The following is a 20,086-nucleotide window of genomic DNA, read 5'->3' as shown; positions in this document are numbered from 1 at the left end:
CCTGATCTGATTCAGTAAACTGATTTTGAGTCTAGCTGCTATTTATTGTATGTCTCAGAGCAAGTGGAGAGCAAAACTACATGGGGGGGGGCCCAAGAAAAGTTTTGCCCAGGGTCCAATAAATATTAAAGACGGTCCTAGGCCAGACGTAGTTTGGAAACTCCTGCCACAGTGCTTTAACCACTTGCCGACCTGTCGCCGGCAGATCGGCACATTCCCGCAAATTGCCGTAGGTGTACGTCAGCTCCTTTAAGAAGGCGTATGCAGGCACACAGCCGCTGTATGGCGGGGGACCCGATGCGCACGGCCGGCCACCCGCAATTACGGGAACGAGAGCCAGAACAGGGATCTGTCAAAGTAAACAGACAGGTCCCCATTCTGACAGGGGAGTTAGAAATAGATCTGCTGTTCCTAGTGATTAGGAACAGCGATCTCTCTCCTCCTCCAGTCAGCCCATCCCCCCATACAGTTAGAAAACCCTCCCAGGAAACACTTAACCCCTTGATCGCCCCCCTTAGTCTTAACCCCTTCCCATGACACTGACATTTATACAGTAATCAGTGGCTATTTTTAACTCTGTATAAATTTCACTGGTCCCAAAAAAGTGTCAAAAGTGTCCGATCTGTCCGCCGCAATGTCGCAGTCCCGCTAAAAATCACTGATCACCGCCATTACTAGTCAAAATGAAATAAATAATAAAAATGCTTTAAATGTATCCCCTATTTTGTAGACGCCATAACTTTTGCGCAAACCAATTAATAAACACTTATTGCGATTTTTTTTTAACCAAAAATATGTAGAAGAATACGTATCGGCCTCAACTGGGGAAGACATTTGTTTGTTTTTTTCATTTTTTTGGGGGGGGGGGGGGGGATATTTATCATAACAAAAAAAGTAAAAAAAAATCAAAATTGTTGCTGTTTTTTTTGTTTATAGTGCAAAAAATAAAAACTGCAGAGGTGATCAAAAACACCAAAAGAAAGCTCTATTTGTTGGGGGGAAAAAGGATGATTTTGCTTGGGTACAGTGTCGCACAACCACACAATTGTCAGTCAAAGGTACATGACATGTTGCGGGGGGGGGGGGGAATCTTCCGGTCTGTAATGCCGTGTACACACGACCAGACTTTTCTACAGCAAAGGTCCGGCGGAACGAATCCATCGGACAATTTGATCGTGTGTGGGCTCCATCGGACCTTTGCTGTCCAAAAATCTGACGGACTTTAGAAATAGAACATGTTTCACATTTTTTTCCGCCACACCCAGTTCCTATGGAGAAATCCGCTCGTCTGTGTGCTAGTCCGACGGGTGAAAACCGACGCTAGGGCAGCTATTGGCTACCGGCTATGAACTTCCTTATTCTAGTCCGGTCGTACGTCATCACGTTCGAGTCCGTCGGACTTTGGTGTGATTGTGTGTGGCCAAGTCCGTTCATTCGGAAAGTTCCATCGGAACTCCGATGAAAGTCCGTCGGGAAAACCGTCAGACTTTAGAAAAAGAACATGTTTCAAATTTTTTCCGCCGCACTCAGTTCCTATGGAGAAATACGTTCGTGTGTATGCTAGTCCGACGGGCGAATAACCGGCGCTAGGGCAGCTATTGGCTACCGGCTATGAGCTTCCTTATTCTAGTCCGGTCGTACGTCATCACGTTTGAGTCCGTCGGACTTTGGTGTGATTGTGTGTGGCCAAGCCGTTCGTTCGGAAAGTTCAGTCGGAACTCCGATGAAAGTCCGTCGGGAAAACCGTCAGACTTTAGAAATAGAACATGTTTCAAATTTTTTCCCCGCACCCAGTTCCTATGGAGAATTCCGCTCGTGTGTATGCTAGTCCGACGGGCGAAAACCGACGCTAGTAGCTACTGGCTATGAACTTCCTTATTCTAGTCCGGTCGTACGTCATCGCGTTCGAGTCCGTCGGACTTTGGTATGATTGTGTGTGGCCAAGCCGTTCGTTCGGAAAGTTCAGTCGGAACTCCGATGAAAGTCCATCGGGAAAACCATCAGACTTTAGAAATAAAACATGTTTCAAATTTTTTCCGCCGCACTCAGTTCCTATGGAGAAATCCGCTCGTGTGTATGCTAGTCCGACGGGGGAAAAACCAGCGCTAGGGTAGCTATTGGCTACCGGCTATGAACTTCCTTATTCTAATCCGGTCGTACGTCATCATGTTTGAGTCCGTTGGACTTTGGTGTGATTGTGTGTGGCCAAGCCCGTTCGTTCGGAAAGTTCCATCGGAACTCCGCTGAAAGTCCGTCGGGAAGACCATCGGGTCTAGTCTATTGAAAAGTCCGGTGGCGTGTACGCGGCATTAGTGTTTAAAGTCCCATTGGAAATAAATGGCATTGCAATGTGATAAAGCGTGCAGGACGCGCTCCACGCGTTGCAGTAAATCACGCATTGCCATGCGCATGTCCACAGCACCAATGATACATGTAAATGGGCTCAAAGCATGGTGCTGACGCAGGTATGTGACATCGTATGTACAGATATGTAGGACAGGTGGTGACGTCTGATGACACACCTGAGAAATTCATGCAGAAAAGGAAAGGGAGAGTCAGTCCCAACCCAAATTTGTAATGCACCACAGACTCTGCCTTCCTCCTCCTCCTCCTCCTCCTCCTCGTCTCTTCGCTCTCCTCGCTCAGTCACTGTCCCTGCTGGAAGCCATTCGCTGACTATAGAGACCATTCCTCAGAGACGGGTTCCAACAAAAGTTGGAGGATTCCAGCATGCTTGTATTGGGGACGTTCTTCGCACTGTCGTTGTTCGCAGCGCCCAGTAAGTAGGATTTGCCTTTGAAATATCATTTTGTTTAATCAGCAGATTTCCTCTCCCTAAATCCTATTTATCATCCACTTGAACTAAAACTTGAAGTGTCTGTGAAGTCCCAACGGCGAGCCTCTCCTGTCTGCCTCCTTTAGGTCTATTAACCACTTGCTCACCGGGCACATACACCCCCCCCCCCCCCACCTTCCTGCCCAGGCCATTATTCAGCTTTCAGCGCAGTCGCACTTTGAATGACAATTGCGCGGTCGTGCTACGCTGTACCCAAACAGAATTTTTTATCCTTTTCTTCGCACAAATAGAGCTTTCTTTTGGTGGTATTTAGTCACGGCTGGGTTTTTTATTTTTTACAAAAAAAATAAAAAAAAAATTGAAAAACACATTTTTTCTGTCAGTAAATTTTGTAACTAAATAATTTTTTGCCTTAACTTATTGGCACTGATAGGCTAAACTGGTGGGCATTGATGAGGTGGCACTTATGGGCACTGATGAGGGAGCACTGATGAGGAGGCACTAATATGCTGCACTAATGGGCACTGATAGGTGGCATTGATGAGCATTGATAGGTGGCACTGATGGGCATTGTTAGGCGGCACTGGTGGGCACTGATAGGCAGAACTGGTGGGTACTGATAGGTGGCACAGATAGGTGGTACTGATGGGCACTAATAGGCATTGATGGGTGGCACTGATGGGTGATACTGATGGGCATTACTGATGGGCATTGATCGACAGCAGTGATGGACATTGATGGGCAGCGGCACTGATTGCCAGCACTAACTAGCATCACTAATGAGCACTGATTGGTGCCACTGGTGGGCACTGATTGCTGTCCCTGGTGGGCACTGATTGCTGACATTGGTGGGCGCTTATTGCTGTCACTGGTGGGCACTGATTGCTGACATTGGTGGGCGCTGCTTGCTGCCACTGGTGGGCACTGATTGCTGACATTGGTGGGCAATGATTGCTGACATTGCTGGGCACTGATTCCTGCCACTGGTGGGCAATGATTGCTGACATTGGTAGGCACTGTTTGCTGCCACTGGTGGGCACTGATTGCTGACATTGGTGGGCACTTATTGCTGATATTGGTGGGCACTTATTGCTGATATTGGTGGACACGTATTGCTGATATTGGTGGGCACTGATTGCTGACATTGGTGGGCACTGATTGCTGATATTGGTGGGCACTGATTGCTGACATTGGTGGGCACTTATTGCTGACATTGGTGGGCACTGATTGCTGAAATTGGTGGGCACTGATTGCTGCCACTGGTTGGCACTGATTGCTGACATTGGTGGGCACTGATTGCTGATATTGGTGGGCACTGATTGCTGACATTGGTGGGCACTGATTGCTGATATTGGTGGCCACTGATTGCTGATATTGGTGGGCACTGATTGCTGACATTGGTTGGCACTGATTGCTGCCACTGGTTGGCACTGATTGCTGACATTGGTGGGCACTGATTGCTGATATTGGTGGCCACTGATTGCTGACATTGATGGACACTGATTGCTGACATTGGTGGGCACTGATTGCTGCCACTGGTGGGCACTGATTGCTGACATTGGTGGGCACTTATTGCTGATATTGGTGGGCACTGATTTCTGACATTGGTAGGCACTGATTGCTGACATTGGTGGGCACTGATTGCTGATATTGGTGGGCACTGATTGCTGACATTGGTGGGCAATGATTGCTGACATTGGTGGGCACTGTTTGCTGCCACTGGTGGGCACTGATTGCTGACATTGGTGGGCACTGATTGCTGATATTGGTGGGCACTGATTGCTGACAATGGTGGGCACTGATTGCTGCCACTGGTTGGCACTAATTGCTGACATTGGTGTGCACTGATTGCTGATATTGGTGGCCACTGATTGCTGCCACTGGTTGGCACTGATTGCTGCCACTGGTTGGCACTTATTGCTGACATTGGTGGGCACTGATTGCTGATATTGGTGGCCACTGATTGCTGACATTTATGGGCACTGATTGCTGACATTGATGGGCACCGATTGCTGCCACTGGTGGGCACTGATTGCTGACATTGGTGGGCACTTATTGCTGATATTGGTGGGCACTTATTGCTGATATTGGTGGGCACTGATTGCTGACATTGGTGGGCACTGATTGCTGACATTGGTGGGCACTGATTGCTGATATTGGTGGGCACTGATTGCTGATATTGGTGGGCACTGATTGCTGACATTGGTGGGCAATGATTGCTGACATTGGTGGGCACTGTTTGCTGCCACTGGTGGGCACTGATTGCTGACATTGGTGGGCACTTATTGCTGACATTGGTGGGCACTTATTGCTGATATTGATGGGCACTTATTGGTGATATTGGTGGGCACTGATTGCTGACATTGGTGGGCACTGATTGCTGACATTGGTGGGCACTGATTGCTGATATTGGTGGGCACTGATTGCTGATATTGGTGGGCACTGATTGCTGACATTGGTGGGCACTGATTGCTGACATTGGTGGGCACTGATTGCTGACATTGGTGGGCACTGATTGCTGACATTGGTGGGCACTGATTGCTGATATTGGTGGGCACTGATTGCTGACATTGGTGGGCACTGATTACTGATATTGGTGGCCACTGATTGCTGACATTGATGGGCACTGATTGCTGACACTGTATTTCTATATTGTAATCAGGGTAAAATATATTAAAAATTACCAAAACACAATTGGAGTTTAAGGCTGGGTTCACACCGCTGCTATGCGGGAACGCCGCGAATCCACTGCGTTTTCCCGCATCGCATTACTCCCGCCGGCAGTTCACACTGCCCTATGCGGACGGCTGGGAGTGTCAATGATATGTTAATGACACCCCCAGATCCATCCGCATATCGCAGTGCGATCTGCCGACTCGCACAGGAATCGGATCGCATGGTGTAAACCCCCATGCGATCCGATTCTGTTGCGGACCAAAAAAAGGGTCCCGTGCGAGTTTGCTGCGGGAGCGATGCGAATTCAGCCATACTATCTGTATGGCTGAACTCGCATCGCTACGGAGATCGGATGTGATTTGCGGTGCGAATCACATCCGGATCTCCCCCCGCAGCAGTGTGAACCCAGCCTAAAGATGAAATCAATGGAAATTGATATTACAAAAAAAATGTGCACTGGGACAGAAGTTACAGATGATCACGGACAGATGTGTACTGGGACAGATGTGGCAGATGGTCACGGACATTCGCAGCAGTGTGAACCGGGGCTAGTGGTTCAGACACAGACCGAGCTACGCTCCTGTCCAGACCGCCAGCCTGCCAGTCTGAAGTGCCAGATTCCCCCACTCAGCAGTCATTGGTTGCTGGGACTGCGGGCATTCCTAGTAACCTATGATATCACGTGTGGGCCCCGCCCCATTCCGTAAAGTTCTTGGTGCAACACCCGCCCCTTCAGCTCCTAGCTACTTCTCCCGACTCCTGCTCCCTTCCTGCAAGGTATGCTGTTTACTCACATGCTGGTATGCTGTTAACAGGGGAACACTAATGGGCACAGTTTATATTTAGGGGCACACTGATGGGCACTTTTTATGTTAAGGGGAACTCTTATAGTCACATATTATGTTTGGGGGCACTCTGATGGGCACATATTGTGGAAAGGGGCATCCTGATGGGCACATACTATGGAAAGGGGCATGCTGATGGGCACACCAAGGAACTCTTATGGGCACATATGATGGAAAGGGACACCCTGATGGGCACGTACTATGTTTAGGGGCACGCTGGTGGGCACATATTGTGGAAAGGGGCACCCTGATGGGCACATACTATGGAAAGGGGCATACTGATGGGCACACCAGGGCACACTGATGGGCAAATATGATGGAAAGGGACACCCTGATGGGCACATACTATGTTTAGGGACATGGGCACACTCTATGGAAAGATGCATTCCGATGGGCACACCAGAGCACTCTGATGGGCACATGTGATGGAAAGGGGCACTCTGATGGACTTATACTATGGAAAGATGCACTCTGATGGGCACACCAGGGCACTCTGATGGGCACATGTGATGGAAAGGGGCACCCTGATGGACACATACTATATTTAGGGGCACTCTGATGGGCACATACTATGGAAAGATGCACTCAGATGGGCACACCAGGGCACTCTGATGGGCACATGTGATGGAAAGGGGCACCCTGATGTGCACATGTGATGGAAAGGGGCTCTTTGATAGGGACACCGGATGAAACTTGACATTACTATAAATATTGTTGAAATGCTATGGAAATTGTACATTTCTCATCTTTTTGATAGACATACAGTGACTACGATCAGAACACATAACTAGAGCCAAGAAAAATCAAGTCTCCTGTCCGGCCAGACAGGGCTGCGGTGTGTGGCAGAGCTGTTTAAATCTCAGGACAGAACAAAATAAATAAACAAATAAATACATAAACATGACCATTTATTACTTTTCTTTTACGACTTGATAACTGACAATAAAAAAAAAAAAAAAACAATACTTGCATCCAAGCTGATAATACAGCGAATGTGCATGGGGTCTAATTATAAAAAAGAAAGCTTTGCAAATGCCTCTGCATTTGAACATCCATTACAAATGATCCCAGTGATGTGCCTAAAAACGGTATTTCCCTGTGCTCTTCAGCTCCCTCTAGTGGCTATAATGCAGCATTTTTCTGGTGCGCTGTATTTCAGGAAAATATCACAATATGGCCACTAGATGGAGTCAAATCATTGGAATTACACATATTAGACACATTAAAAGGGATTATTACTGTTTTGTTTTTTTGTTTTGTTTTTAGAAATAGATTTTAAGGTGTTAGGTTTGGTATGCCTAAATGATAAGTTCTCATGTCTTTCCCTGGGCTGGACAAAAAAATACAAAATAATCTTCTTTTTTTTCCCTAAACCAGGTCATTCTCTCACCTGTATAGAATGCATGTCTACAAACTCCACATCATGCACGGGGGATGCTGTAACCTGCCCCGAGGGCTATGTTTGTGCAACCTCCTATACAGAATCCACTGTGGGTAAGTTTTAGGTTTAAATGTTGATTTTAATTAAAAAAAAAGATCTGGAATGTGGACCGATGCATTGAATCCAGAAGGGTTTCCTGCTTTTAGTCCATGAAAAACTGAACAGTTGGAATGCCGGCAGTAAAAAAATAAAATAATAAAGTGGGTGTGGCTAATCTACAGTGGGAGTGGCTAAATAAGCATGCGTAAAGAAACAATATTTTTTAGGCTATTGTGTCTTTAGGCTGAATGTCTTTCACTCAGAATAGGGGAGGTGATCAGCGATCAGTAATGTCGGCGATCAGCGATTTTTAGTGGGACTGCGACATTGCGGCGGACGCATCAGAATACAGAATAGAGTGAATCAGGAAAATGCTCAATTATGGCCACTAGCTGGAGCTGTAATACTATTATTAATATTTATTATTATTATTATTACTATTATGATTGTCTGCTCCAGCCAGTGGCTATAATGAGGGTGTATGTTAGTCTGGAGGGGTGGGTGTTCTCAAGCAAATTGTATTTGCATGCAGACTGCCCTAGGTAACACCCACATGCGATATGGAGCTAACATAATTAAAAGAACTGAAATACAATGAATGAAAAGGATAGGCAAAAAACAGTCAGGCTGGGAAGGAAGGAACTAGATATTGCTGGGCGTCCCCCAGCCAGGACAGGAAATGAGGCGGGGCTCTATCTGACTTGCTGCAACTTCTAATGCACACTGTGAGAAGGTTGCTCCAAATCAGGGACAGTCCCTTGAAATCAGGGAGAGTTGGGAGCTATGCATACTATAGAGCAGTGGTCTTCAACCCTGTCCTCAGGGCCCTCAAACAGGCCAGGTTTTATGTATTACCTTGGGGGGAGACTAGAATACGGAAATCACTGAGCAGCAAATTATATCACCTGTGATTTATTTCTGTTATCTTGCAAACCTGGCCTGTTAGTGGGCCCCCAGGACAGGAGTTGATGGCCACTGCTATAGAGGGATGTGCTTTGTTCATTTTTCATGTCTGAGGTTTACAACCAACCTTGCCTATAAAACTGGACCATCCAGCTCAAAACCAATAGGGTGGAATTCTTTAGAATTAGCCATGGTCAGAGCCAAGGTTGGGGGACCCATTCACATTTCTGCTGACACAGCCTTCCAGGAACAATGTTCCAATGTGTATACATAGAGCCCTCTTTAGCCCGGTCTGGCAACATTTTGATGGTCATGTTGGTATGGTTGGTGGAGGATGAAAGGATTTTACCACAGTGTGGAAAATTCACATTTATAGAACTATTTGGTGTCTATTGGTGACAGAGCCAAGGTTGGGGGACCCATTCACATTTCTGCTGACACAGCCTTCCGGAACAATGTTCCAATGTATATACATAAAGCCCTCTTTAGCCCGGTCTGGCACCATTTTGGTGGTCATGTTGGTATGGTTGGTGGAAGATGAAAAGATTTTACCACAGTGTGGAAAGTTCATATTTATAGAACTATTTGGTGTCTATTGGTGACAGGGGGACAGAACTCTACGAGATACGTCCGGTCGTGTGCACCTCAATATCTTTGTGACAAAACAGGACGCATTAGCACTCTTGATGGCACTACGAAGATGTCCACCTCCTGTTGCTTTTTGGATAACTGCACCGCACCCATTCTGGCAGGTAAGCGCAATACTTTGTAAACAAGGACCTAAACATTATATAAAGTGTACAGTCAGCTCTCTACGTAGTACTATCTGTGGAAGTTTATACTTGGACAATTTTCTAATTAGTACTAAAATTGGAGTAAAGTGGTCTTCAGTTATCGGGAATATCCTACTATGTAGCTTATAAGTAAACATGTGCAACTCATTTTGTTTACGAACCGAAATTCAGACGAAAATTTACGTGATTGCGTGTATCCGAATCTCCCAATCACAATAGTAATGGATTTCAACGAATTTGAACAAATCCACAATTAATTATAAAGAAAACAACAAATTCATTTGAATGGCCTCTCAACCCCAATACAAAAAGAATCTTATTAGAATATACATGCTACACTCACTAGAAAAAAAAAAGGAATGGATCCGAATCAATTTGAATCATTTTGTTTTTAGACTTGTGCAATCTGTTTTGTTACGAATCGGAAAATTCTGACAAAAGTTTCATTATTCAGAAATTCAGATGTGTCAGAATCTCTGAATCACAATAGTAATGACTTTCAATTAGTCCGCAATTAATTATAACAAAAACAACTAAATAATTTGTATTCATTCGGAATGACATGATGCGATAGTTTGGAGCTTTTGTTAATGTTTTAAGCATCTGAAATAACATAACGACATAACGAATAAAGATGTGCATGGCAGAAAAATGTGTTTCATTTTGGATTTGTTAGTTAAGTTACTAATTTTGATTAGTCATATTTGTTATGTTATAATTATTCGGTTTTTTTTTTTACTTTGTTTGGTATAATCAGGTTCATGTCTTATAATCCTTATTTTCAAATCAATTCAGAATTCTAAATTTTAATTCGAAATGAGAATTTCGAAATTTGAATTTCAGAAGACGGCAAAATTCAATTTATTTTATTCTATTCTATTGTGATCTATTCTATTTTTTTTCTATTCTATTTTATTTTTTATGCTATTCTATTTCAATCTATTATGTTTCATTCTATTATATTGTAATCTATTCAATTTTCTATTATGTTCTATTATATTTCATTATATTCTATTACTGTATATTATATTATATTATATTACATTCCTTTCTTTTCTATTCTTTTTTTTTCCTTTCTATTTAGCAGCCTAGGTAGCAATTATTTTATTTCACTTTTATGCCTAACTGTATTTATTGCAATATTTTTTCAATTCAAATTCATATTCATTTTCAAATTTGAATTAGGATAATTCATTTTGTTATAACTTATTTCAGATTTATTGAAATTTGTTACTATTGTGATTCAAAAATTCAGATAACTATAATCTCTGAATAACATATATTTCTTGCCCGAATTTCAATTTGTAACAAAACAAATTGCACATGTCTAATAACAAATAATCCAAATTGATTCAGATCCATTTGCTTTTATTCTAATGAGTGTAGAGTGAATATTCTAATAAGATTCTTTTTGTATTGGGATTGAGAGACCATTTGTTTAATTTATATGTGCGCCACCCAACAAACAAAGTCAGTTGGGAATGGGGCAATGAATTCTACTTAATAAAATAACAAATTAATACATATTCATTCGGATTCCTTCATTTTGACTCTTGGATAATCAGCAGATTCTTTTTCCTTTAATATTTTTCATTATTATCAAAAATACACCACATATGAAATGGAAACATATTGCAAAAAAATACACTAAAGTATAAAAAGTGAAATAAGATGATTCCTACTTATTGTGTTTGGGTTGGATGAAGGTGGATCCATCAGGATCTCTGAATCATAACAAAATGAATGAATTGGAAATTAATTTCCTTCCGTTCATTACTTTTGGATGCAAGCGACTCCAGTCAATATCATCCAATCAGCTCATTCCATTTCTTTTTGTGGGTTGGATGACTCTCAAAATGAAAATACCATTCGGAAGGATGAATATATATATATATATATATATATAAATAACCCAAAATATTTAGAAAAATAATCATTCTCTAGTAGCTTAGAACTCTGTTTAAACAATACTTGGATTTCGAATGTGATGGTCCACATAGGTCTCAGGATTTTGGCTAAAAGAGTCTGGTTCAAGAACCATGGGGTGACTTAGGGCATCCACCAGAATAGAGGGAGGCAGGAGAGCCCTTGTAGTGTAGTAATTGACTCAAATATATTGATTATCTCAATGACGTTTATGAATAAAATGAAAAAGAAAATTACTTATCTGTTGTTGCGCAGGAAGAAGCATGCAATCTTCTGTGTGCGCAGGTGGACAATACCCTGTCCCCACGCAGGATTATAAAGCTTATTCTCTATACCATGGAGGTCCCAATTCTTGATCCTCTGCAGGGGTTCTCAGGCAGGTGTTGGACTGGGGGAGTTAGGAAAGGTCTGAAAAAAGCCAGTCTGTGGTCCAAGTGGCAGAGTCACTCGTTATGCATGACCAAGAATGGATTGGAGTAATCTCGTTTGTTGAACCTCAAATTGTGTTATTTCCCCCAAAAATGCATTTTGTGGCTTTAAATTCCCACTTCCATGGTTCGGGGTTAAAGCCCATATCTAGGGTAAACTCTCTTACTTTAAGCCCCCCGTCCCCCCAGAGTATTGGCCGGAGCTGTCCTCTGCAGTACCACTTCTTCGCCACCAGATGCCCTCTGTCTTCTGGACTGAATGATGCCGATGTCATTTAACGTGGAAGACTGAGGATATACTGTTAGTGGCAGACATCATGGACCTGACTGCTGAGGGGGTGTCACCATAGTGCCCAACTCTCATAGTGTATTGATGTAGAGCAGCCTATCTCAACCTTTTCCACACAGAGGAACCCTTGAAATAGTTCTCCGGTCTCAGGGAACCCCTGTTAAAAATTTGAAATCTACAACTCATGATACATTAGTGTGATGGTCAGTGGGAAGAATGGTCCTTACACTTGTGGTCATTGGGAAGAATTACCTCCTTACAGATAGTTAAAAAGATTACAGGTGCCAGTGGGAACTTATGAGAGGCAGAAATTGCCCAATGCCGAAGGAACCCCTAGCAACCTCTCGAGGAACCCTAGGGTTCCACGGAACCCTGGTTGAGAATCACTGATATACAGCAAGTGTGTCAAGCTCAGTTTCATTTTGGGCAACATCAGCATTATGGTTGCCCTGAAAAGGCCAATTGTATCTGTAAGACTAGATGTCCAAAGCACCTCACCCTCCCACTATCAGAAGTCAAGCCTCCCTTACATCACAGTGCATCTCCCTTACCTTGTGCTGCTTCAAGGAATACGATGGGGGCAGATCTGGGAAGTAGAAAGTGCAAGGTCTGGAGGAGGACCAGAGAGTGGTCGGAGTCAGCTGTTGGAGACCAGGGGAGGTGGAGAAGGAGGGGGGATTCTGTGGCTGCACAAGCAAGGGCAGGACCTGGTGGAGGAGTTCTCTCCTCTTTTCTGCTGCTGACCGCTGAGGCAAGATGGAGGCGGAGACAACGGGAGGTACAGCAGCTGCAGAAGAGTCCATATGAAATGGCCTGGCAGGCCAGTTATGTCAGCACTGCTCTCATCAAGGACTTCCTGCAGTCAGGAAAGACAGAAGAAAAAGAGGACAGTGCTCAGATGGCCATCTAGAAAGATATCTGACGGGTTGGAGAGAAACGTTGCAGTAGGTGTAGGGTTAGATATTTCTTCTGGTAGATCCATTTGACAATCATGGGTGGCCAAAATTTTTTCAGCCTTTAACAAACAATACAGTATGTTGGTTGGCGCAACAGAATTTTCAGTGGGTGTGGCAATGAATTATGTCATAAAAGGTGCAGTTGCACCTGTGTATGGGTTTTAGATTAAATCTGGAACGCAATCCCTTTGCCTTTTGCCCACATCATTGTGAGACTGGACTGTGACCTCCACCCATTGTGGTCTGCTTGTAGATACTTCTGGTGGTCCATGTTATGAGTAGGCTTCCACATTTCTCTGTGTACATTGAAAATTATTGAATCCATTGTCAAGATGACTAGCAAGGAGAATGGCCAACTTCTGCATTCCACCATTTGCACAACATAATTGTTTCTGTCTGTTCTGATTTAAAGTGCCATCAGTCAGCCTTCAACCCAACGGAGTGACCTGTCCATCCTGCCAATCATCTTCTTCAGGCTGGTGTTACAATACTCAAACGGTGGACTGTTCTGGAGAGGAGACTGTGTGTGCTCTCTATTCTACTACCGTAGGTGGTAAGTCATTTGCCTTTTTTGAAAAAATAGTTTATGCAAGCAAGGCATGTTCAGTAAAATTAAGTATCCTGATCAGAACACTATTTGCATGCCATTTGCATGTTCTTCCTGTGCTTGTGTTGGTTTCCTTCAATATTTTTCCTCGCATTGCACAGACATGTTGGTAGCTTAATTGGAAAAACAATTGATGGCCACTCTATGCTACTTTCTTAACCACTTGCCGTGCACCCCATAACCAATTTACTGCTACAAGGCTGCTTTCCTACACAGAATCACATATACAGTACGCGATTCTGCACTTCCACCTGCAGGGGGCGTGACTAATCACAGCAAAAGCCGATCTGTGGGTGCTGGGCACTGGATGTCCTCCGGCACCCGCCGATCATCAGTAAAATACACAGGATGGTGATCTGCCTATGTAAACATGGCAGATCTCTGTTCTGACAGGGGGGAGGGATGGATTCTGCGTTCCTGAAAAGAAGGGAATAAAATCCACCCTAGTAAAAGCAGTGCATACAGTACATAAGACCACTGGCTAGGCACACAGTTAACCCTTTGATCGCCCTAGATGTTTAACCTCTTCTCTGCCAGTGTCATTAGTACGGTGATAGTACATATTTTTAACACTGTATTAGTGTGACTGGTTCCTGCAAAGCTTCAAAAGTGTCAATCAGTGTCTGATTGCTTCGCAGTCCCGCTATAAGTCTCTTATCGCTGCCATTACTAATATAAAAAAATTCCATAAATATATGCCATAGTTTGTAGATGCTATAACGTTCGTGCACACCAATCAATATACGCTTATTGGGATTTTTTACCAAAATATGTAGTAGAATACATATTAGACATGTGTGGTTAGTTTCATTCCGAATTAATATTCAGACAAATTTTTCATTCTTTGGAGATTCTGATATATCCGAGTTACAATATAAACAAATTTTGCAGAATGCTCCGAATTACGAAACAAAATTCGTCTGAACTTCGGAAATTCAGAGTTACAATATAAACAAATTTTACCGAATGCTCCGAATTCCAAAACTAAATTCGTCTGAACTTCGGAAATTTGGACTGAAATTTGAATCGAAATTTACATTGAACACCAGTTGAATTCTACCTGTACACATATTGCTGAAAATCAAAGACCTTGTGTGTTATTAGAGTACCATTTTTGCTGTTTTAGTTAAGCCAAAGGTGATTTAAAGAGTCATTGTAATCATTTGATGAAGATTTTCTTTTTGTTTGTTTACTTTGCACATTCGAAAAAAAAAAATAAAAAAAAAAAAATCTAAAGGTTTAGATTTGACCAATTCAAAATGTATAAATTTGAACTTTTTGAAACTGAAAAAAATTGGTAAATTCGAAGAAAATTCAAAAAACTAAGAATTCCGAATACAAATTCCGAATACCAACTGAACTAATCAACCAAATTTAACTAAACAAAATAACTAGATTAACGAATCGAAACAAAACCAAACATTTTTCGTCATTTTTTCATGTCAATGAAATTTCAAATCCTCGGCTTTCATTAATATAATTTATAGTAATCTTGCCTTGAAGGTCCCTTCCTGTTATAGGATGACCACTATCTCCAAATTGTGCTCCTATGTTTCCACCCATTCCCATTTGCCCCTGGTGGAAACTATAAGTGGCCATGCCAACACACATTGAGCAGGTGTGGTTCACCATTGTCATTATAAGAAAGCCAGTCCAGGACAATGATGTGCAGTGACGGTGGGGTGGGTACATGAAGACAAGATGTGGCTGAAAAGGATTGGAGGTAGGGTTGCCACCTCATCCCTTTAAACCCAAACACATATGAATTACACAGGTTCTGTGGCCGATTTAAAGTGGAAGTAAACTCCCCTATCGTTTTCAGCCAAGGAAGCTGCCATCTTTGCCTCTGTTTAATCTTCAACTGCTATGGTTCTGCACATGTGATTCATTATGACACCAGCCATTGGATGGTTTGATAGTTTGGCTGAGAGCACAGCCAATGTGCAGTTAGCATTCCCAGCATGCCTTTTTTTTTAACTGTTTAAATACATGGGTTTACTTCTACTTTAAGGTGGTAATTAAACTCGCTTACTGTATTTGCTGGCGTATAAGACTACCTTTTACACTTAAAAAAAATGCCCAAAAATCGGGGGTCGTCTTATACGCCGGGTATACAGGTAATGCTGCCCGATGGATATCAGCCCCCAAATGTCTGCTAATACTGTATGTGGCTTCAGCTACAACAGTATACGCCGTTGAGCCAATCCCGGCGAGCGATGTATTCTATTAATGAATACAGAGCCTGCTTGGATTGGAGTAACAACCTCGGCCAATCCGAGCAGGCTACATAGAGTAGCCTACTCGGATTGGCTTTGAGAGAGAGAGAGAGAGAGGCAAGGGCTGATGATGCTACAGCCTCTGCCAATCCAAGCAGGCGTTGTATTCATTAAAATAATACACCGCTCACCATATTTCCCTGGGTAAATCCATCCACTGATCTCCTACTACTATACATCCTGCTATTTGCCTTTGAGGTCCCAGGCACCCAAGAGGGACAGGCAAATCTGGGACATATGACAGGGGGGTTATTAAATGCATTTTGGTGGACAATTCCCATAGAATGTAACCCAAAAGTGGTATAGGTTTGGTTAGTGAAAAATTCTACTTTCCAGAGTTGTGGCATTCAATAGATCTCTGTTTGTGTTATTGTTTGATTTACTTTATGACATAACACAGCATGGCGGATGAGTAGTTGGCATTCTTGCTTTGTGATTTTTAATGGTTCTAATGTTTTTTTTAAATGGTGTTGCCTCAGAAGGGGGGGTAGTCTTATACCACGAGTATTGCCCAAAACCTATGTTTTCACTTGAAAAATAGGGGGTCGTCTTATACGCCCAGTCGCCTTATACGCCGGCAAATACGGTAGTTCCTTATCTGCATTAAATTAGCCTCAGAACCTGTGTAATTCATGTGTTCGGGTTTACAGGGTTGAGGTGGCAACCCTAATTGGAGGAAATCAGCAACAATGTAACATAGGTTAAAAAAAGGGCGGGAATATGGTTTTATGGGAAAAAAACTTGAAACTGTTTGATATACAGGGTTCATGGGCAAACCAATTGTCATCCAGTTAGGGGTTCAATCTACTTTAACATTGGTTCTTATATTATTTTCCTCGGTATTCTTTTTGGGGGGGGTTACAAATATGTTAAATCAATTACGGCTTGTCCAATAGGGGTGCACAAATACCCCCCCATCCATGCGTCTGGCATCCTAATCTACATGCAGGTTGCCAGACGCATGGATTCCAATGGGGAGGTGTTTTTCTTTTTGAAGCACGTGATTAGAGCCAGAGGCTTCAAAAAAGGGTGGGCTCGGAGCACAGAGCACTGCCTCCTGAGCTCACCCAGTTGTGTGACAATAGCAAATTAATATTTACTATTGTCACACTGATCCTCCTCCCGGCCAATCAGGAAGTGAGTCCTGAGACCCGTCACCCTATTGGCTAAAAGGACAGGCAACCCTATTGGAATGCCTAGGAGGAGGAGGAGGAGGGAGGAGACGCATGGTGGAAGCCGTCGTGATGCAGAGGAGCAGAAGATGTAATGGAAGCCGCCGCCCACCGCCCGTGACCTAGATGGGGTAAGTGCGGGGCTGGGTGACCAACCTCCCAAAGGAGGGAAGGTTCAAAAAAACACCAGCCGCCACTGTGTTACACCAAACACTTACTGGACCTTTGCACTTAGTGGTCTTGTGGATGGCATGAAAGACCAATGTTGATGCATTTGTCTTATGCTTAGAAATCCATATTAATGGTAAAGAATTTTAGACATATGCACAAAAACATACAGTATATATGTACAAACACATACACACTTCTAGTTCTTTCCATTAGCTATTCTGTTTTTTTTCAACAGGAAGCTTGTCATCCATTCGTGGTTGTACCCAACAAGGAACTTGTGGTACTCAGAAATACAGTGTCAATGGAACAGCTATTACGTACCAGTCTACCTGCTATTGCGGAGGTATTATAATTTTTGAGCTCATACAGTTATGTCATAATTTATTTGGGAGTATTATAAGAGAATAACCAGGCACCTTATGATGAGTAGGCCAGGTGCATGAGGGGCCCTGCAGTCCCCCCTCAGCAGGGGGAATCATATGTGGACAGAGCAGGTGATGAGTGTGTGGATGGTGGGAATAACTGGAACCATTCTTTATGTGTGTCTCTCCCTGCAGCAGCTGAAAGCCAGCGTCTCCTCCTTCCTCTCATCAGCTTTCAGCTGCTGCAGGGAGAGGCAAAAAAGATCAGCCCCAGTAATTTCCAACACCTGCCGCACTGATCACCACCTCCTGTCCACTATCACATCCCCCCCCACTGCCTGTGCCCCCCGGTGTGCCCCAACTCCTTTCTCCCCAGCGCTGCTGTTTTTTCTCCTCTCCCGATAGCAGCTGCAGGCACAATGGGATCTTCAGGGTAAAGAGCTGGGAAACTGGTTGATAAATATGTCCAAAAAAAAATGGCAGACAAGAAAACAATCAGCCATGTAACTGAGGGGTTGATAAATATGTCATTTTCCTGTCTCTTCATTTTCTAAATGAACACAGTGAGCGATTAGTGCCGAGTGCCGATCACTCACTGTTTTTATGCATAACTGAAACATTTTAACTACTTGCCGACCAGCCGCCACAGTTACACTGCAACAGAATGGCGCAGCTGGGCGAAACAACGTTATGTTACATCGCTTTGCCCTGTGGCCACTAGGGGAGTGCGCGCACCCGCTGCCCGCCCCCCGGAGCCGTTGTGAGTGCCTGGTGGGTGCAATGACTGTCGGCTCCCGTGATCGCCCGTGACACAGCGAGAACCCTCACTGTGTGTAAACACACAGATCCCGGTTCTCTGAGGGGAGAAGAGACAGATCGTCTGTTCATACAACGTATGAATATCTCCCCTAGACAGTTCCATCCCACCCTTCAGTTAGAAAAAAAACACATTAGGAAACACATTTAACCCCTTGATCGCATCCTAGTGTTAACCCCTTCCCTGCCAGTGACATTTTTACAGTAATTAGTGCATTTTTATAGCACTGATCGCTGTATGAATGCCAATGGTCCCAAAAATGTGTCAAAAGTTTCCGATATGTCTGCCACAATGTCGCAGTCACGATAAAAATGACTAGTAAAAAAAATAGTAATAATAAAAATGCTATAAATCTATCCCCTATTTTGTAGACGCTATAACTTTTGCGCAAAGCAATCAATATACGCTTATTGCGATTTTTTATTTTATTTATTTTTTTATCAAAAATATGTAGAAGAATACATATTGGCCTAAACTGAGAAAAAAATTCCCTTTTTAAAAAAAAATGGGGATAATTTATAGCAAAAAGTACAAAATATTGTGTTTTTTTCAGAATTGTCGCTCTTTTTCTGTTTATAGCGCAAAAAAAAAAAAAAAACACAGAGATGATCAAATACCACCAAAGAAAGGTCTATTTGTGGGGGAAAAAAAGGACGTCAATTTTGTTTGGGTGCAGCGTCCCACGACCGCACAATTGTCAGTTAAAGCTTTCATTGAAGGCTTATGGTGTCTGTTGAATGTTCTAAGAGGATTTGACGGAGCAGCAAAACTGTACGGCGCAACAATCATACATTTCCGGTCGAATGTTTCGCCTACAAGCTATAGTAGAATTCTTCTGTTGTATGGCACTAGTAATAATTATATTTATTAATTATTATTACTAGTCAACCAACATTAGAATTCTTTTATAGCCTATGGGCGGAGCTTTTGACCATAAATGTCCGCTCACAGCGGCTGCTTCGTCAAATCTTCATGTCAAATCTTTTCTCTCTATGTCAAATAATCTTGGACTAATGAAGTTAGGTTAGGCACATTTGACCTTTTTTGCTATTGTCTCTATAATGTCGAATCTTTTCTCTCTATGTCGAATCTTTTCTCTCTATGTTGAATCTTTTCTCTCCATGTAGAATATTTTCTCTCTATGTCGAATCTTTTCTCTCTATGTTGAATCTTTTCTCTCCATGTAGAATATTTTCTCTCTATGTCGAATCTTTTCTCTCTATGTCGAATCTTTTCTCTCTATGTCGAATCTTTTCTCTCTATGTTGAATCTTTTCTCTCTATGTCGAATCTTTTCTCTCTATGTTGAATATTTTCTCTCTATGTTGAATATTTTCTCTCTATGTAGAATATTTTCGCTCTATGTCGAATCTTTTCTCTCTATGTTAAATCTTTTCTCTCCTATGTCAAATTTTTTCTCTCTATGTAGAATAATCTTGGACTAATAGAGTTAGGTAAGGCACATTCAACCTTTTTTGCTATTGTCTCTATAATGTTGAATCTTTTCTCTTTATGTCGAATCTTTTCTCTCTATGTAGAATCTTTTCTCTCTATGTCAAATCTTTTCTCTCTATGTAGAATAATCTTG

The 20,086-nt window shown here is 42.9% G+C and overlaps 1 protein-coding gene across 1 annotated transcript in view; it reads left to right on the top strand.

The window, feature by feature from the left end:
- Positions 1–20,086, top strand: part of LOC143933578 (uncharacterized) — a 110,033-nt gene that overhangs the window by 41,314 nt on the left and 48,633 nt on the right. Inside the window, exons 16-19 of the mRNA XM_077456525.1 lie at positions 7,696–7,812; positions 9,307–9,453; positions 13,507–13,647; positions 17,556–17,663. Coding sequence (XP_077312651.1) covers positions 7,696–7,812; positions 9,307–9,453; positions 13,507–13,647; positions 17,556–17,663 — 513 coding nt within the window. The remainder of the gene's footprint in view (positions 1–7,695; positions 7,813–9,306; positions 9,454–13,506; positions 13,648–17,555; positions 17,664–20,086) is intronic.

This window comes from Lithobates pipiens, unplaced genomic scaffold (assembly GCF_037356315.1).
Source record: "Lithobates pipiens isolate NorthernLeopardFrog02 unplaced genomic scaffold, aLitPip1_a1.2 Scaffold_27, whole genome shotgun sequence".
NCBI classification, from domain to species: Eukaryota; Metazoa; Chordata; class Amphibia; order Anura; family Ranidae; genus Lithobates; species Lithobates pipiens.
This window is presented reverse-complemented; position numbering and strand designations above follow the sequence as displayed.